General features: G+C 33.8%; 1 protein-coding gene across 7 annotated transcripts in view; it reads right to left on the bottom strand.

The window, feature by feature from the left end:
- Positions 1 to 7,986: 7,986 nt before the first annotated feature.
- Positions 7,987 to 20,122, bottom strand: part of LOC141456633 (short transient receptor potential channel 4-like) — a 31,556-nt gene continuing 19,420 nt past the window's right edge. The window contains exons 11-19 of one of the 7 annotated variants that reach the window (XR_012459899.1): positions 18,567 to 18,676; positions 17,891 to 18,032; positions 17,308 to 17,423; positions 14,330 to 14,446; positions 14,139 to 14,244; positions 11,607 to 11,663; positions 9,960 to 10,164; positions 8,515 to 8,667; positions 7,987 to 8,225 (exon numbers count right to left, since the gene is read on the bottom strand). Coding sequence is in view for 4 of the 7 variants with exons in the window: in XM_074132747.1 (XP_073988848.1) it covers positions 8,169 to 8,225; positions 8,515 to 8,667; positions 9,960 to 10,164; positions 10,546 to 10,699; positions 14,139 to 14,244; positions 14,330 to 14,446; positions 17,308 to 17,423; positions 17,891 to 18,032; positions 18,567 to 18,676 (1,160 nt within the window). In the remaining 3 variants the exon portion in view is untranslated. The other 6 variants (XM_074132747.1, XR_012459897.1, XR_012459898.1 and 3 more) reach the window with 6 other exon arrangements.

Here is a 20,122-nt window from a genome sequence, read left to right on the forward strand (position 1 = left end):
TCCGCCCACGATACCTAATCGTGTGGTTGGACGTAAAGTTCGGCTGAAAAAAAAATAGTCATAACGTATAATTGTTGTGGTTCAAGCTGTGATCCTCACTCAATGTTACCAGGCTTTCAAAGAGTTTTCTATGGATTTCAGCCATTTGAAGAGGAATAGTTGGATTCACCAACTTCGAATATGTTGTCCAAAAATTAAGCTTTATAAAGTCGGAATATTCTTGAATGATCATATTCTTAAATCTGGTCAAAGTAAAGGGAAAAGTTCTCTATCGATACAGTTAATTCCATTTCTTTTACCTTCATCATCAGAGTTAGAAATTAATTAAATGTGGGGACAGAAACTTATCTTACTTGGTATTCCGTTCAAGCCACCTGTATTTCGAGTAATCACTTCAAACAGAATATGTTAAAAATGTGGTTAGCTCTGTAATGCTGATATTATAATTTCAATCAATAATACTCTTAGAACGAATGATTCGTCACTAAAGTGTAAAGCCAGTAACCCAGAAACTAATTAAAAAAAAGGAAACCTTTTAGTGATGTAGACCTCTGGTCTGGTCACCCACATTCATACATCGCAGTGTAAATAAGCTTCCCTCGTGGACAGCATACGAGGTGTGTTCAAAAAGTAACGGGAATTTTCGTTTTTTGAAAAAAATATTTATTTATTCATCTACATTAATATTGTCGCCTTCAAAGTAGTCCCCTTCGCATACAATACACTTGTGCCAGCGCTTTTTCCAATCCTCGAAACACTTCTGAAACTCGATCTTTGTGATAGCTTTCAGCTCTTTCAGCGATTCGCTTTTAATGTCATCTATGCTTGTAAAACGACGGCCTTTTAATGTTCTCTTTATGTTTGGAAATAGAAAAAAGTCACATGGAGCCATGTCTGGCGAATATGGAGGCTGGGGCATCGTTAAAGTTTTGTTTTTGGCCAAAAATTCACGAACAAGCAATGAAGTGTGAGCAGGTGCATTATCGTGGTGCAAAATCCATGAATTGTTTTGCCACAAATCCGGGCGTTTTTTTCGGATTGCTTCACGCAAACGGCGTTGAACTTGTAGGTAGTACTCCTTATTGATTGTTTGACCTTGTGGCAAGAATTCATGATGCACTATGCCATTAAAATCGAAGAACACAGTGAGCATAACCTTCACATTCGACCGCACTTGTCGAGCCTTTTTCGGTCTTGGCGATCCAGAATGCCTCCACTGGGACGATTGAGCCTTAGTTTCGACATCATATCCGTAAACCCATGTTTCGTCACCTGTTATAACACGTTTCAGTAGATCCGCATCGTTGTCGACTTCATTGAGTGACTCTTGAGCAACTTCCATTCTCCGCTGTTTTTGTTCGAAATTCAACAATTTTGGAACAAATTTTGCTGCCACACGTTTCATACCCAAAACATCCGAAAAAATTTCATGGCATGAGCCAATTGATATGGCAACATCATCAGCGACTTCTCTGATTGTGATTCGGCGATCGTTCATAACCATTTCTTTCACTTTTTTCACGTTTTCATCGGTTGTTGATGTGCTTGGACGTCCAGGTCGTTCGTCATCTTCAACGTTTTCGCGGCCATCTTGGAAACGCTTATACCACTCGTAAATCCTTGTTTTACTCATAGCAGACTCACCATATGCCTTTATTAACATTTCACACACTTTATTTCATTTTTTACGCAAAATTTAATACAAATTCTTTGATCCATTTTTTTTAACAAACAAAAATCGCCAAGCTCGAAAAACACGTCTAACCTTAACGGCTGCCACTTAAGAAGTAAACAATGAATATTACTGAAAATTTTATCGTACTTCAGGGGCATGTGTACCAACATAATAAAAAAAAAAAATTTTACAATCAGACTCTCCAAACCCGCGAAATTTAAAAATTCCCGTTACTTTTTGAACACACCTCGTATATGAGAGAGAAGAATATCAGAGCAAGAATGACGCCCTTGGGAATACCGGCCTCAGCAGAATAAATGGAAAAAAATGTGTGGCCTCTTGATTCACACAGAAATACCTAGTTGTAGGGTAAGTTGAAAAATAGTTAGAACTTAAGTAGATGAAATATTATTTGATGTGATTCCACAGCCAATCTGAATGCCAAACTTAATAAAACTGTTTTTCCTCTAGAGAAACAATCAGATCTAATTTTCAGTGGCAATGGTAAATTGTGGTAGAACTGCAGAATTCCAAATTGATGGTATGGTTTTCAAAAAATTTAGGTAGTAAAGTTATCTTTAGAATTGTTGCCTGTTTTGAGTTTAGTTTAGTTTAAACTTGTGTTCTTGTGTTTGATTTTATTTAATTCTTTAAGAAGTTTATTACCATTTATTAGTCTGTTAAAACGTTTATTATTTTGTTTATTGAAAACTTTTTAACTTATTATCTTACTTACTTAAAACTTACTTATTATCTTATTATACTTTTCTTTATCACTTTGTAACCCATTTATAAGGCTTCACAAATTATAAATAAATAAAACCAAATCAATAAATTGTTCTCTGCCTGCCAAAAGTTATTTACTGCAGCAATGTGCACCCTTATCAGATGCTGATTATGATATGGAGTTGTTACGATTGAGGAATATGGCCTTTATTCTTATTATGAACTTTTCACTCTGTATCCTCCGCATCGTAACAGCCACTGTTGAGGACATACAACCCTTCTTAAACGTTTGGCATACAGGGAATGAGAAAAAAAAATCAAGTTTTCAGGCTTACACCCAATATAACACATTTCAAAGCATAAAAAAAGAAGTAAGCAACTCATTACTGGAAAATAATTTACATTTTGTTGAAATTTAATTCCAAAAAATAATTTTTAATCGCTAATGGTTGTATATAAATGAAAACAAAGACAAAAATCAATTAACCTAACTAAATAAATACATATTTAAGGAAGAAAAACTATTTGGATTGTGTGTTAAGATAAACGAATTGTGATTTACATGAAGCCGTCGTGGACATTAAAGTAGTTGTAAACCATGTTCCCAGCATCATTAAATATGAGCAGCTTGTTAGTTACAACTGGCTGATGTGACTAAATGATTTCCTTTTTAATAATGGAATGTGCACTGTTTCTGATGTCAACAGATTTAGAAACAAATTTCTTAATATTTTAATGCCCTGTTTAACGTATAGCTTTATCTATGTAGTAAAATAGATGCTTAAGAATGTAGAATTTCTAAATAAGGCTAGTCAAAATTGTGAATTTTACACTAAAGGAAAGAAAAAGGTTAAGTAATGATTTTACTTAAATAAAGGTCAAATCGCTTCACATAATTATTCTAGAATAACCTAGAAATATTGTTTGTAGGTTTATATAATAGATAAATAGAAGAAACAACGTTGCTCGCATACATGGATCTCTAACAGTTGGATTGTAGTACCATGTGCAAACGTTTGTAAAATCTCAAAATTAAGGCAGTATTTTTACAAGGATTAAAAACCTTTATGTCTATAATTTGCTACTTGTTTAGAGATCCTCCAGCGAACAATGATTAAGCACAAAAGTTGTGAATTTTGGTTAAGAATGGTTTTATATATTAAATACCAATTTATTAACTTTGTTATGTTTGCAAAGTATGTAATTCGTTTTTGTCATAAAGTTACTGTAAACAGTACCAACTTCGTTCACTTAATTAAGATTTAACTAATTAATATAGATATTTTATAATATTAAACAATATTAGTGATCTAGACAGGTAACCTTAGTAATAATTATCCACCTATTTCTTGCCTCATTATCTGTCTCACTACAATGTTTTAAAAAATGATTGGCTGTACAGAACATTTTAGTGGAATTTTAATTATTAGAGATTACAGCCTTCCTTCAATAAAGTGGAATCTGGCATCACATTTATCACCAACTGAACAAATTGTGTCATTTTCTTTCATTGATTTTCACCAGTAAAATAATGTTCTCAAACATCTGAGAAATTATAATGTATACTGAGTGTACACTTCTTTGCAGGCTACATTTTAACCAGAATAAAATCATCATTCTATGAAATTTCTTTTAAAAAAAGAGTATTTAGATCACACATATAGTTAGTGTGATTTTAAACATTGCAACTTAGATAGCATTCCTCTAGTGCTTTGCTAAGTAGGAGAAGTTATTAAGAAACTTTAATAATATAGACACTGTCTTGTTATTCAAAGACATCATTTATCATTTACTAAGTTTGTAAACTCCTTGTAAACTGATTAGATTTCCAGTTTATACTTGGTAGTTTCCTAAAGACTTCTAGCAATTAATATGTGAATAGATAAAGACAAGACAAATTTAGAAATCGACTTTCATTAACTTTTTCCAGTAAAGTCTAGGAGTAACTCTAGCTAAAAAGTGCTTTACTAATTTTATAGAAGAGTAGTGGTGAGGGGGCACATTTGAACAGTTTTAATTCCTCGTCAAATGTTTAAAACATCTATGATGATTGGTAATTTTCTCCATATATTGAGGTAGATCTGTTTTATAATTTACAGAGATTCTATTCGTTTTCATTGCAGGTAAAGTCAGAATTGAGGAATGTTATATTTTTTAAGATGGAAGTAAAATTTTTGTTGTAGCTTTGGAAGTGTATTGTGAAGATTGTAGTGGATAAGGTGTAAGTATTGTTAGCCCATATTAACATTTGGAATTCGTATTTTTAAACCTTGTATTTACAAAAGACTATTTGCTTGCAAAAAGTGTTGGAGATTATATTTTCTTTTATGGAAGGAGAGAGGGCACATTTCAACATCACAGTTAAAATGTGCCCTACCGACCTGCAAGTTTGTGACTTTTTTTTTGTTTATTCGCAGAGAAGGGGAAAGTGGGTCCGAACCTACATTAAGAAGCGCAACAAACCGAATATGAAGGGAACGGATTAGCTATGAGGTTAGCATACTGGACTCCCACGCGGAGGTCCCGGGTTCGAATCCAGCTGCTGACCCTTAGATTTTCTTTTCCTAGGAGCTTCTTACAGCTCACTGTCCGGTGATGGACAGTGTTGTCTGTGAGAGAACACTGTCCGGAGGCCGGCAGTGCACTGAAAAAAGCTCCGGGCGTCAATAACCTTAGATGTTGACGCGCCTTAAATCATTTGTACAAACTTCCTAAACCCATCACTTCGGGTACAACATCCCGAACTGAGTAATTCTTGATTTTTGAACTAGATTTCAGTGGTTTAAAAGAGAAAGTAATGTAGTAGTGAGAGAGATAACTGAATAGAAGGTAGATTCAGAGTAAAGTAATATCATTTCTTTCTATTTTATATTGTGTTCAAAGCTACCCCACCAGTGGGGCAGATAATAGCATTTGACACAAAACGTTTAAATTAAGAAAATATAGATATGTATGTAAAGTACCGACTGTTTATTGATGTAGATCTGTTAAGAAGACTTGAAAGTTGTAGGCAACAAAATAAAAAGGTTCAATAATTCGATTCTGTGCACTCTGTAACAGAGAATGTAAATTCTGTTCAAATGTGCCCCCTGTCCCTACACTGTTAATCTTCTGGTTACTGCACTTACTTACGTTGTTAAGCAACTATATTGTCAATACAGTACATAAAATAATCTATTTAAATTTGTAGTTAATAGCTTTTAGTTTTTATCTATTACGCCATGCAATTTTTTTTGGTTCACCTCGAAAATTGCTTTTAGTAACTTTGGATTTTTTTTTACTGTTTTTTTTTTAAATTTTATGTTTCAATGCTTTATTATTTATTAGTCCATTTACTTGTTTGATAGCGATAAGACTCCTCACTTCGACAATAGTGAACGTCATTACTCCAATTTCCCCCGAAATATGTAGATAGACTTCTATTGAATAGCACCTCACCGTTGTTTAAAAGACTACAATCCTACATTGTATTGAATATACCGACAACTTCTTCAACTGCAGAAATATTGAAAGAACATTATTGCTAAATAGAAAAACTATAGAGAAAAATTAGCTCTATAACGTATAAATTGCAATATTCTAGTTATAATAGGTAATTAGATAAAGGTTAAATTTTGGAGGTTTTTAAATTCCTTAAATTCCAAACCGTTGTACGTATCTCTCTTACTATTGTTCAGATTTTAATTATTTCTTTACGAAATTGTAGAGAAAAGTTAGCTCTATAACTGGTATAAATTGTAGTGTTTTAGTAATATGAGTTAATGAAATATAGATTCGTTTAAATTCCAAACCTCTACATCTCTTCAGTATTGCTATATTAAAAAAAATTGCATTAACATTTTAAATTTTGCGAAATACCAAAAGCGTTTTTTTTTTTGTTTTGTGTTTGTTTTATACAGCCTATTTGTAACTTTTTTTCATGAGAATGGCTTTCTAATGAACAGAAGTCTTCGAACACAAGTATTAAGTAGTGTCGAGAAATATTAATAGGCCCAAGATATTTTTGATAATATCTGATAATGTTCAGTATTTATATATAAATGTAAAAATACCCTATCATCACTTATGACGACACGAACATGTTAGTTTTTCAACTTTAATATTCCAGCAGTATTATTCTTTATCTAACCTGTAATTTAATATCTCAATTATTTATTACTACATAGAACGAAAAGTTTAGTATTTTTATAGTTCAATCTGAGAAAATAAAATAATTAATATTTTATTTACCTCAAAGCGAAAAGTAAAGCAAATTTTATATATGGGAAATGAATGTTTTTATATTTATTTTGGTATCTTATTATGGAAGGGCTTTTCTGTGTATTAAATTAGAGGAACCCCATATTTATTACATTTCAGTCACCCTCACTTTTATGATTTCTCAATTAGCTTTACACATCTTTAATTTTCAGTTAATTTTCTTACTCTCAGCAATTGATAAGAATAGTTGATTGTTCTTAGTATTTATTATTGTTACTATTTTAGGTTTTGTTGATCAATGAAATTAACCAAAGTGAACGCTGCCTGGATTTATTTTATTTTTTATAATTTTTCAGACAATTTATCTACTTAAATTTAAAAGGAATATTGCCAATTTCAGTCTTAAGTTTTTTACTTGTAGCCAAGCTTTCGAACTATAGACTAGGTCATCTTCACAGCTTACGCAATTGACAGTTGTATTTTTTAAATTTTACATCTAAGGTTGGTGTGTCTTCTGTTCTGACTAAGTACAAGCCAAATATAGCCCACTATTCGTGTATTTCCCTTAAATGAAAGAAAGCTGAAGAAAGGCAATAGCCAGCAAGAACATATTTCTAAATTTGATCAAATTCAACGTAAAATAAAATCTCTTAGGCAAAATTATTAATGATAATGAAGAGTTTAATTGCATAACATAAGTGAGGTGCATTTAATTAGTACATCATAACGCCAAATAAATTGTTTTCCCCATTTTACATCTTTAGAGGCAGTAATTGCTAATCTTACATTCCTTTCCTCAAGAATATCTACGCCAAATTTTGGTTAAATCTGAGCAACGTAAAAGCAACATAAAAATATATGTACATCAATTATTATACCTATTTAGATCAACTTAATTACTCTTATTATTAAGAATGCGAACATGGAGAAAATCATACCCCCATCAGAGAGCCTGAAGTTAGCATTCGATAGCTTTCTTGTGAGGCTTCCCGGCTACGTTTTCTTATTTCACATTTTGTAACAGGACTTTATAAATATAGCCAATATAGCTTCAGTAAGAATGGGGTAATTGGCTGCCTTTTTTAGGCAAGATGGTCGTCCTTTAATTAATAGAGTTGTCGCAATGACTGAGAAACCATTTTGAAAACAATAGTCCAGTCTTCCTTTATCTTTCTAGAGGATTCTTGTTTGAAATTCGATGTACTTGTGCACTGTTAGCAATGAAATGCAAAGCTTTCTTTCGTGTCAAGATGAGCAAAACATCGCCTATTTCTTAATTCGTACTTCAAATCATTCATTTAGAAGATGTCCAAAAAATATCTTAAAATTTACTACATATAAAGGTTAAAATTTTGAAGATTTTTGTTTTACAGATAACAGAGCAATACGTGCAAATGTGTATTTAATATTGTTTACACAACTATCAAATATTCTGAAAATTACAATTTACATAGTTTATAAAGCTGTCTTAAAGAGAGGGAGAACTGCCTCACATCAATTCTCGGTCATATTATTGCTTACGGTCATACTATGATTAACTTTTAATGCAATTTGACTAAAATTAAATTCATTTTTCTCTGAATGCCACTAATAGATTAAAATAAGAATATGCAGAATTCATCACCTGAAAACAGAATAAATTGGTTTCAGCAAGAAAAAAATATTTTTCCATCGAGCAATTTGAGAATATAAATATATAAAAATACATAAATAAATGAAGAAACTAAGACCAAATTACCCTCCATGTTTGATACTAATTATCCCTACTTTCTCTGACATGAGAATAATAAGATGTAAGAATTATTTTAATAAAGTAAAATTAATTAATTAAGTAATAAAGTAAAATTTGGCCAATAAAGTAAATGCCAATTTTAGGATCTGAAATACAATGGTACTTTTTCTGCCATACTCACCGATTGGAATGTTGCCAGATCACATGGCCAGATTAGTGCCATCACAGTCATTGGTTTTTTAGTTCTACACTGCACTACCTTTAACATACTGGTCACTTGGCGATTGCACAAATACCATTTTGTATTGTACATAGCATCATGCACTTGTTCACTCTAAAACGTTTTTTGTAAAATTAATACTATTTCCATTATAATTTTTACTTATTTTTGGTTAGCAAAAGAAGCACTATGATTGCTTCAAATTTTTGGGTTCCACCGATATAATATATATTAGGGTGTTTCAAAAAATGATAACTTTTAAATTTTAAAGAGCGCCGGGCGGAAAATCAAAGTTCATTTAAAAACAAAAAGTTTCGTTCGAAATAGAGCAAAATCGATTAATATTTAGAGGTCGCTACCATCGATCAAAAAATTTTTGTTTTGCTTTCTTTTTTTTATAAAAAATCCTTATTAAATGTTTTGTATCTTTTAAAATTATTAGCAAAACATGTAATTGAACAAAGTTTATTTAAATATAATTTGCTATAAAGACAATGCAGTTGGAATCATTTTGATGGCCTTTTTATTTTCAAAGTTATGAATATTTAAAGAAGCTGTATTAAAAAAAAAAATATATATTAAGCAAAATATACTTTTTTGAAAAATTTCGATTAATTAACGTTAAAATCACTTCATTTTTTATGTGTTTCGTACAGAACTGAAAAAAACAAATAATTTTGGTTACTGAAACGTCTAAATTAGGGAATATTTTGCATTTATTGTTATAATTTGTAATTGATTGATTGATAGTAAATTAATTTCAAATTGTAACGTGTAAAAGTCATGATCCCTTGGCCTTTTTCAGTAAACTTTTCGGATAATGTTCTTTCGTGACAGGCCACAACTTCCCATTACCAGGCGATGATCTGTAAAAGACTCTTAGGAACAAATAATCTGTGTGTAAGCAGCTAGATCGAACTGGCGTGGATATAACCAGTGTTCTAACCGCTGTGCTAAATCGCTTTCCCTAGATACCTATTAGATATTAAGGGTATATTAAAAATTAAGATTAAATTAAGGAACAATTTATGATGATTTCTAAATTTTTTAAACTTCTGTAGAATTTTTAAAATAGCATAAATCTGTTAGGTAAAATTGAATGCTGCCTCAAACTATTGTGCTTGATTAGCTAGAATGTTTGTTCTTTGTTGAAATGAAACTAGAATGATCCGCTTCTGTGGTATCCAGCCTTAAAGTTAGCGTTTGTCATCTCCACCATAATAAGTTCGTCTACGGGTACTCTGGTTGAATAAGCTAGACAGAACTCCGCTTCTTAGAATTCTAGCAGATTTCGTGAATCCAAAGCCATTTCAATAAGTTGAATGTAGTTGTAAGGCCAAAGTTTATTAATTAAACTAACAAAATGCATTATTAACCTAGCAAAGGAAAAAGGAAAATTAACTAACCAGATTGATAATTTGTTGCCCGTACCAACAAAGTATTGCCATATTGGATAGTTCGGCTAAACAAAGCAAAAGGGTTAATATCATGTCACCGATTCTTTCTCCACCAGTTACTAAATCCAGACCAGATATACCCAACGCTATAGCCTCCATCACAAAAGCGAAAAATATTGGTATAGTAGCCAGTGGTATCGCTTCAATAAATAATCTGAAACAAGGATGTGCTTTTTACAAACTTCCAATGGATCATTAAATAAGTATTCTAGAGACTCACAGACTTTTTGATCAATTTTTTTATTAAAAACAAAAACTATATTGATTAATTATTATTCATTTGAAACAAAATCTTGTTTTACTTAGATTTTCTTCGCTCAACATTCAACACTTTATATTATAGATTAAAATAATGCCACCAGAGCTGAGGATTGAGAAATGATGTAGAAAAAAATAACGAATAGAAAAATTGATTTGAAAAAAACATGCCAAAGACGTGAAAAAGTTGATTAAGAAATCAACTCATCATCTGCCGGCAATTTCCCAGAGTGATTAAACAGAGCATTATTTTAACAACACAATATATTTTGGTTACCTGTGTATAAATTGATGGTGTAATACATTTTGTTTTAAACAGCTCTCGTAACAATTCAGAAATTTTGGATCCTTGTATTTTTTGACAGGACACTGATCTGGATATAGTTCATGAAACTCTTTATAAGCTCTCTTTTCCAAATTTCCCAAAGTTTCTAGAAGTAGTTGTAATTGAAGGCAAATGTTATATGTGATGTTGACGTATATTAAATCCGACGTAGAAATAATAATACCAACATAGGCAGCTAGCATAAGTTCATGTATCAATTGAAAATAATACCATTTTTTTATATCCCATGGGTACCAAAATTTCACTGGTAGAGAAATATCAACACCATTTTCTGGATCAGTTCGAGGCGGTGAACCAGTTAATTCGTCTATTGTTGAAGCGAAGAACATGAAGAAAGCAGAAGAACAGATTGCAACTGTTGGTATTGATAATGAGACAATATAAGTTCTACGAAAGTTCTTGACCAAGCGAGCAGTGATAATCTCGCCTTCAGCGCCATACAAATGGAATCCTTCGGCAATCAATCTATGAGTGTTTATAATTCTTTTCCTTTTAGAGGTAAACCAAACGAATAAAGTCAAAGAAAATGCAATGAACATAAGAAAGTGTACATTTCTAATCAATAAAGATTCTTCTGCAATAAGAGGTATGGTGAACATAAATAATATTATGTGCCATACAAAGGTGCCAACTAATACTGCATGTCTGAACAAAGTGAGAATCAATTTGTGAATGGGTCTTAAGTCAGCCACAAAACCGGTCAGTTTATATAGATGCCAATATAAATCCATAAATAGACGCTCCAATTGCTCTCCATGTACACTATCAAAACTTTCCAAATAACGATCTAGTCTTGCCCATAAATTTAACATTGTAGAAATTGTAGAATCTAATAAAAGTAAGTACAGTTATTCATCCGCCGATTTTATGTGCCATTAAACAACTGACACATAGATTTATTGGTGCCAGTATTCGTTACACATATATATTTTTTTTTTTTTTGTAAATAAACGTTACATTTTTAATAAGCTTTTCGTGTTTGGAATACTTACCCTACAATTTAACGGCCCGTCTATTTAAACGTCTCGCTCTTTCTCTTTGACCCTGTTCTATACAAAAATAAAATATTTTCAAAATAATTATGCAGACGGAAACTAATAACTTTTAGCAAACAGCATTGTTTACTTTAGTAGATAATATTGATAGTTTATGTACAATATTTGAACTATTGACGTCAATATAAAACACGGAGAAACCGTTTTTCAAGGACGGAAAGCTTTTCCTCCATACTTTCAATACGCAATAGGTCCAGGGTACAAGTTCAGACAAAGGACGAAGCTTCAATTACGATTATATATTCCCTTCTAAATAACTAGGAGTACCTGCTCATAGTCGGTCAACAGTATTGTCTGGGAAAAAAAAAAAAACTGTCAAATAGCTGGCTGGCAATATAATGCTACGATAAGATTGCTGGCCCCCAAAGATTTAAATGACGATTTTTAATTTACAAAAGAAAATCTGGGGTATGATGCTTACGAAAAAAACTTATACGCAGACTGTCATTTAAACCAGTGGAATCTATTTCCTTTGACATTATTGATAAAATAATAATAATAATAATGGAAGGAACTGATAGCTTAGCCTCGTGCCAATGGCTCACAAAAGGCCGTCTATTCCCTGAGACGGAAGGGTTCGTAATGGCGATGCATGACCAGGTGATAGCTACAAAGGCGTACCGAAGATGGGTTCTAGGGGAAAGTCTAGTGCACGATAATTGCAGAATGTGCAACTCCACTTCGGAAAGCATACAGCACATAGTTTCAGGATGTTCAGTACTTGCGCCGAAGGAGTACCTTTTCAGGCACAATAATGTGGCTAAAGTTATCCATAAAGCACTTTGCTCAAAGTTTGGGCTGCTGAAGACAGAAGTGCCATATTATAAATATAACCCGCCAACGCTGCTGCAGAATGCGCACATAAAAGTAAGTATATTGGGACACTCAGATAGTAACGGATAGGAGTGTTGCTAACAACAAGGCGGACATACTAGTTATGGATAGGAAGGGTAGAGTGGCACATATCGTCGATATCGCCATACCCAATGATGATAACATACAGAAAAGCAGGGACGAAACGACGATTGCGCCTATAATACTTTCCACGAGTGGCCTCGTGCCCAGAACAACGGTGACTGCTGTCAATGAGTTGGGCCTATCCACTGATCTGGTTGTAGAGGCGCAGAAGGCAGTCCTTCTAGATACGGTCCGTATCGTCCGAAAGTTTCTGAGTGCTGCCCATTAAGCAGATCAATACAGCCAATCGCCGCGTGCAGCCCGCTATTATTTGGATTTAGTTTTTAGGGCGGCTGTTTGTTTACAGAGGATGGGTACGTTTTGGCTCCCATCTGACACTTCAATGAATCAAACGGTGTTACGAACTAAAAAATCTTAGAAAATTAAATACTAACACTCTACGGCGCCTTCTTCATGATTTCTTTCCAGGTATTTCTGTCGCTTGTCATTCACTTCCACTGCCTTAATTCTATGGTGCTACGATTGCTTAGCGGTTAGATGCTGTTCCACGCAAAGCTACAGTGAAAGGTGGTACTGGGGTCGAGCACTGGATTTTATTCAACGATTAATATGAGAAATTAATACAAAATTACGTTTGCTATTCGCTTCCGTCCACGGTAACTGATGTGATAGTAGGATATACAGTCCGCCTGCAAAAAAATGTCATCACTATGCTTCTGAAACCACCTTCCTCTGGTCAGCAGACGATCCAAAGTTTTTAAACGCGGAAACATCTTTAAAATAAAAACTTTCCTTCAAACTTCTAATCCCGAAGTGAAACCGATCTTCCGAGGTAAAATCCTGGGAACAGAAATAGATCAGAATAAATGAAATTGGGAGTAGGCTAAGCAACTTTCAAAGAACTCTTGCGAAACCTGATGATTCAGAGCCCAAGTTCTGTGCTGCTTGTGTAGCAAACCGGTATAACTCATCCTCGCAGGCGTTTCAAGACCCAGAGGGAGGATTATCGCTGTTGCCACACTCTCGCAATAGCAGAGAACGAGGAGAGGTGTTTTTTTTCTGCTATCACCTCTGCCATCTAAACTCTTGAAGCTTTTGAAGCGGAGAGGTATTTACTTAGCGTTAGCGTGTGGCGTACAAGTCTATCCTATTAGCACTGCAGTACGAAGAACCTTATCCAAAGTACTGTACCGTTTTACTGTTACGGTAAGTACAGAAAACATTTAAACAAAGTGGGACTAGTTAACTTAGAACCTTGTCCAAAGTTGAACAAGAGGCAAAAGAAACGACCTCATTACCCTCCAATGTTCAATAATTTGCGGTACCTTGAATATAAGACTAGCTAGAAAACTCTGACAATTTATCCAACAATTTATGGGAAAAGTATTAAATTATCTACTTAACGATTTCAAAAATGAAAATTTCACTTTTGTATTGTTTATTAAGAAATGCAAATTGATTCGTAGTACAGTAATTTTTGTTGATTACAATGAAAATATGGTGTAAAAGGACACTTTCCACTATGAGTTAGTTTCTCAATTTTTTACGAACCTTCTTCGTCCTTTCTTCTATTAAAATATCTTTGAACTAATTGCGCCATTAACACATGAAAATCTTCCGTAGTTTTTTCCTCTTTTATTGCACCTTTCTCAAGGTCCTACAAATAATTTTAACAACAACGTGCAAAGAATTTGTTTTCCAAATTAAAATATGCCAGTTAACCACTCATAAATGAAATATACCTGTAACTCTTCATACGTTTTTTTAGATTTAGAGAAACAATTTTTGATGCCATAGGTCGTCGGAATGAGATTGAAAGGTGGAGGTAAAACTGGATAGTTTATGTATTGTAAATAAACCTGCGAAAATACAGTAAGTTAGTTGCTTTACTGTTGGAAAGCATTTCAATTTTTCGGTACACTATGCATATACATAGATATCGATCAAGAAATACGTAGATGTAATTTAGTATCAGCGAGATTAAATAAAATATTAAAATACTTAAAACTGATTACAATTTCAAAGAGTGAAACGCTTTGTTTCTTATAAGAATTATCTAAGGTCGTAAGTATCCAGTTGCCCTTAAAATCCATTCGAAAGAGAAAAAGTTTCGAATATATATGCATTTTTATTGCAGCTAGTATTCTAAATTTAAAAGTAGGAGTCATTAAGAGAAATTATAAAGTTTAAAGGCTATGGATTCCTAGCCTTGAACTTATTGGATTTTTTTTTTCTTTCAGCTGTGGGAAGAAATCTATGGATTAGGCCCCTTGTTGTTCACATTCTTTATTTTAGTCTTATTCAGCCGACTGGTTGTCTGAAATTCCAACTCTCAAGTTCCTACCCAGTTAGGCGAGACAGGCGGCTAGATACTTGCAGCATAAATACAAATAATATATATATATTTTTTTTTATGGAGGGGGAAAATGCATAATGCATCGTCGCGGGAGAAATGCCCACGGTATGTGGGAACCTCACCCACTAAAAAACCACCTCCCCAACAGGCAGAGAAACCCACCCTGGAACTACTTACGCATTACTTCAGGGTGGTGCCTCACAATAGCTCATACGAGCTCCTACCGGCCTTCATTCGATTCAGTATTATGACAGGAGCAGACGGAAGTCCAGCTCCTGTTTCTTTCTTTTTAATATTACCTTGACAAAGGTAACCACCCGGTCCCAACAATCTCTATGGGAGAGCATAATCGCTACTATGTTCTCGGGCGCGATTCTCCCGATCTCTTGCTCCAAGCTCTCCCTCTCCGGCACCCATCTATCACACATAAAGAATGTGTGATGGGCGTCATCGAGGTCAGAGTCTCCGAAGATGCATGACAGGTCTCCAACTTTACCTATCCTATACAGGTACGAGGTGAAGTACCCGTGCCCCGTAAGAAACTGGGTGAGGTAGTAGTCGACCTCGCCATGCTCTCTTCCGGCCCACACAGAAGGGTTGCCAATGAGCCGTGCAGTCCATCTGCCTCGGGTGTCCGTCCTTCCATCTCTCATGCCAGGACTGAATAGAGTGATCCCTGGCCACCACCTTCGCCTCCGATCTTCCGAGGACTTCCTTTAAATCGTAAGCCATCGTTCCTGGGCCAACAAATCGATGGGGATGACTCTAGCCACCACCAGTGCCGCAGGCTCCAAGACCGTTCTGTAGGATGAGGCGATCCTGAACGCTCCTCTTCTTTGTACCGAAGCCATCTGCTTTCGGTACTTTTCCTTTTTAAGCGCGTCGGCCCAAACTTCACACCCGTACAGAAGTATGGCGTTTGTTATCAACAGCAAAAGTCGCCGTTTACTCGACGTCGGTCCCCCAACATTGGACATAAGCCCACTCAGAGCCGATGTCACCTTCGCAGCTTTCTCCGAAGAGTGCCTAATCTGTTCCCAAGACGAGAGTTTAGTATCCAGGCGAACCCCCAGATACTTGACTGCGCTGCTGGTGACGATCGTTTCGTCAGCTACGCAAACATGCACTCTCGTGGGAATATGTCGCCTTGTAAGTAGAACTATTTCTGTCTTCTCAGTTGCCAGACTAAGACCGTGGTCCTCCAGCCAAGAGGTCGCACGCCTCATCACTTGGTTCAGCCTAATCTGAGCATCTTCAGTATCGCGTGCGAAGATAACAGCAGCGATGTCATCTGCATATCCTACCAAGAATAATAATAATAATAATAATAATAATAATAATAATAGTAATAATATAAGGGAAGGGATTAGCAATGAGGTTAGCATACTGGACTCCCACGCGGAGGTCCCGGGTTCGAATCCAGCTGTTGACCCTTAGATTTTCTCTTCCTAAGAGCTTCTTACAGCTCACTGTCCGGTGATGGACAGTGTTGTCTGGTAACGAGAGACACTGTCCGGAGGCCGGCAGTGCACTGAAAAAAGCTCCGGGCACCAATAACCTTAGATATTGACGCGCCTTAAATCATTTAAAAAATAATAATAATCATAAATTAAAAAATAAAAATAATACTATTTTGCAATATGTTTTCTGTAGGGTCTACCGCTAGACCGAACCTAATCGCAATTATCACTTCTCCACTTCTCGTAGAAGTTGTGAAGGCCAACCTTTCAAAGTGTACATGAAAAATGCTTAACAGAACACTTTACGCGGCCGCGTAACTGATGCATTTGGAGACGAACCTAGAATACAGATGTGGGACCACTTTCTGCTGAGTGACTTTGTATGATGACTGTGGCAATGGTTTCCCATGTAGACAGGGGGAAATCAACCTTCTAGTCCCTTCAAGAGAAGCAAACTATCTAATTAAAAATGCGAGAAATTACTGAAGCGTAAGAGTAATCATATGGGTGATCACCTAACTATTGTGAACTGTATAGTAATACAGTATGTATACTATTATTGTAATATTTCGATTATAATATTAATTTAAGGTAATTTTTCTCCTAACTATCATAATGGTGTTGTCTTGTCAGTAATATAGTTTTTTTGAGCTTCCTGGGATATTGCGTCAATATATATTGGACAGAGAAGGGAAAACTCCGTAAAACGTAAATAATAATTTTTTTAAAAAAAAGGTTCCTAAAGACGATTAAACTATTTCAAAAATCATACAAGGACCAAGCAAAAAATAGAAATACCTTTGAGTGTAAAGTGCAACAAAAATTAATGCTTGCAAATAACAACAAAAAACAAATTTAAAAATAATAAATTAGAATTCAGGCTAAATTAAAGCACAATCGATACCTCTGTTTTTCCAAACACCCATTCAGAGTCAACATTGTCCACAATTCTTTGAAAAGTGTTTGACAATGTAGCGATAAGCATATTTAATACCACTATAACCATCAGTACAGTATACACTGAAACAAAAAAAAATAAGTGCAATTAAATATAATATTTATCTACAAAAAAATAACCAACTTTTCTTTTTTTTTTTACTACCTTAAAGCAAACTGACTTCTCATTTTTCGTTTGAAAAAAATAAAAAATGGTGGATTTGCTGTAAAAACTTGAATATATCTTAGGATCAAATTCATATCTCTCCGGAGTATTAAGTGTAATTTCGATTTCACAAGGTGGAAGACGTAGGAAATGCTCTTTTCAAAATCAATTAAAGCCAACGACCATCGTGGCACTGGCACAAAGTAATTAATGGTAGAAGCCACAAAAAAAATTATCAACTTGATTCCAAATGTTGTAGTTTATCGAAGGTATCCATTTTATTTTACCCTAGCAATATAATATCTGACCATCATTTAAATCTTGAAGATACTGAAAATAAATCATAATTATCTTCTAAAAACTTTTATATTTTCTAAGACTTTACCAGAAAATGTGATATATCCGACGGCTTCTGTAAAATGATGTTCATTAATTACAGTTAGTTTGCCACTTTCGTCTGGTAGATTTTCTATTACAACATCGGCAACTTCAGGTCCGTACATTTGGAATGCACCCCAAAATAGTGTCTGCAATATTCTAAAATTATTTATTAAAAATATTTGTACATAAAAAAAAAAAAAAAGTCTATCAGTAGATTTATACGTATATATTTTGAACTCGGACTTGAGAAAGTCTTTAAAAATTGTTTTTTTTTATTTGTCCACATAAGAAAAGTGGGACGGGATCTATACCCCACGCACCGCAGCCACAATTAGAATCCTGAATATGATTTACAAGCCAAAATCTCTACTACTTACTTTCGAAGAGGAGTGGCAAAGTATCTTTTTTGTGTCTACATGAAGAGAGTAAATCAAGGTCACGGTTTGGTCAGTACAGATTATTTTATGTTATATTTTAAAAGAAACTGGCTAATTTAAAGGTAAATGATATTCTTTCCTGTTAAGTCAAGCATTAACAATAGAATATTATTAGTGAAATCCAAATTATAACATAAATATACAACGAAAGATATTTAAGAACTTGAAAAATAATCACATTTTCAGAAACATTCTAATTAAATTCAGATTAACAAAAACAATAAAAGAAGAGAAACATATTACCTTAAATGTTTCTAGAGTACTTGTAAAAGAATCTTCTTGTTTCGATTCTGTCCCAGTTTCAGGATCTTTTTGAACCATTCCAGTATAGTATGAGTAAAATTTACACAATGCTACAAAGAATAGAACAAAAATAAATTGCTAAACTTTTAATGTTTTAAAATAAAAGCTTGAATTATGTTAGGAAGCGAATTAGTTCCTTCTAGAGTAGATTTAACAAAAATACACTATTATTCCAAACAAGTTAGTTTATCATCCAAAACTAATTAATTTTTAAATTAAATATAAGTCTATGTTATAATATCTTAGAATAAAAAATTAATGAATCGAAATGGATTATATAGAGTAGAAAGAGAAAATTTGCATATTATAGCGAGTATTTTTAATTTTACACTAACTCTTTAAAAGCCTGATTAAAATTATTTAAAAATTCTGTACTTCCCTACACGAAGATTAAGTAGTATTTAAGATTATGTAGGTGGTGTTGATAAAACAAAAAATGGCAGTTTGTTTTTTAGCCTTTAACCCAAAACACATAACTCAAGCTAGAATAACTGTGCTCTTGCTAAGTACTTCAGAAGAAGTCTAAAGCTATTAAAATTCGTAGTGTTCTGAACAAAAGTATACAGAGAGAAGCTAAGTTAGACAAGCGTACGCATTCTCTCGGATATTCTGTTAACTAACTCAGCCACAAGCCTGAATAAAAATAAATGAAAGGTCTTTTAGTGATTGAAACTTAAGAAGTAAAACATTTTTACACCAAAGATTTTAAATATTTTGTAATATCAATCTATAGAACTTATGGCTTAATAATATTTAATATTATGATAATTTTAACAAGCAAATTACTCTTTTATATTAGAGACCGGATTAAAGTTATTATTTCATCAATGATAGACGTTTATGATTATGATGAAGATTTTATTAAATATCATTATTTGTCAATCATTCTCTTGTTTACTTTTTACTTTGTAATATTTTACCATAAATTACAGAACAATTTTAATAGTTTCTTCGATATGAGCATTTTATATACCATTGTTATTATTTTTGGTATCTTTTTCACTGCCTCTTTTTTTTTTTAATGATAAGCACGCACAGTTCTACTTCTTAATTAAGGGGCGGTTAAATGCTGAAATGCTTAAAAACGCAGGGGATGAGCTGGCAGAAGAAATCTATAAACTCATATGGCACATTTGGTTGAAAGAAGAAATGCCAGAAGACTGGGCCACAGCAGCCATTTGCCCAATTTATAAGAAAGGAGATAAGCTGGAATGTAACAATTATAGAGGTATTGCCCTATTGGGATCTGTGTATAAGGTACTAACAGTACTGCTGAGTCGTAGACTATCATTGTGGTCTGAGGAGATATTGGGCGAATATCAATGTGGTTTCCGGAGTAATCGGTCAACTATTGATCACATTTTCTCCTTGAGGCAAACCCTAGAAAAAACGTATGAATATGATATAGACCTACATCATCTCTTCATAGATATTAAGCAGGCATACGACTCGGTCGATAGGAATGAACTAATGAAAGTTCTGGTTAATCTGGGTAT

Source organism: Rhodnius prolixus, unplaced genomic scaffold, assembly GCF_049639745.1.
Source record: "Rhodnius prolixus isolate KJV_2025 unplaced genomic scaffold, Rpr scaffold_10, whole genome shotgun sequence".
NCBI lineage: Eukaryota > Metazoa > Arthropoda > Insecta > Hemiptera > Reduviidae > Rhodnius > Rhodnius prolixus.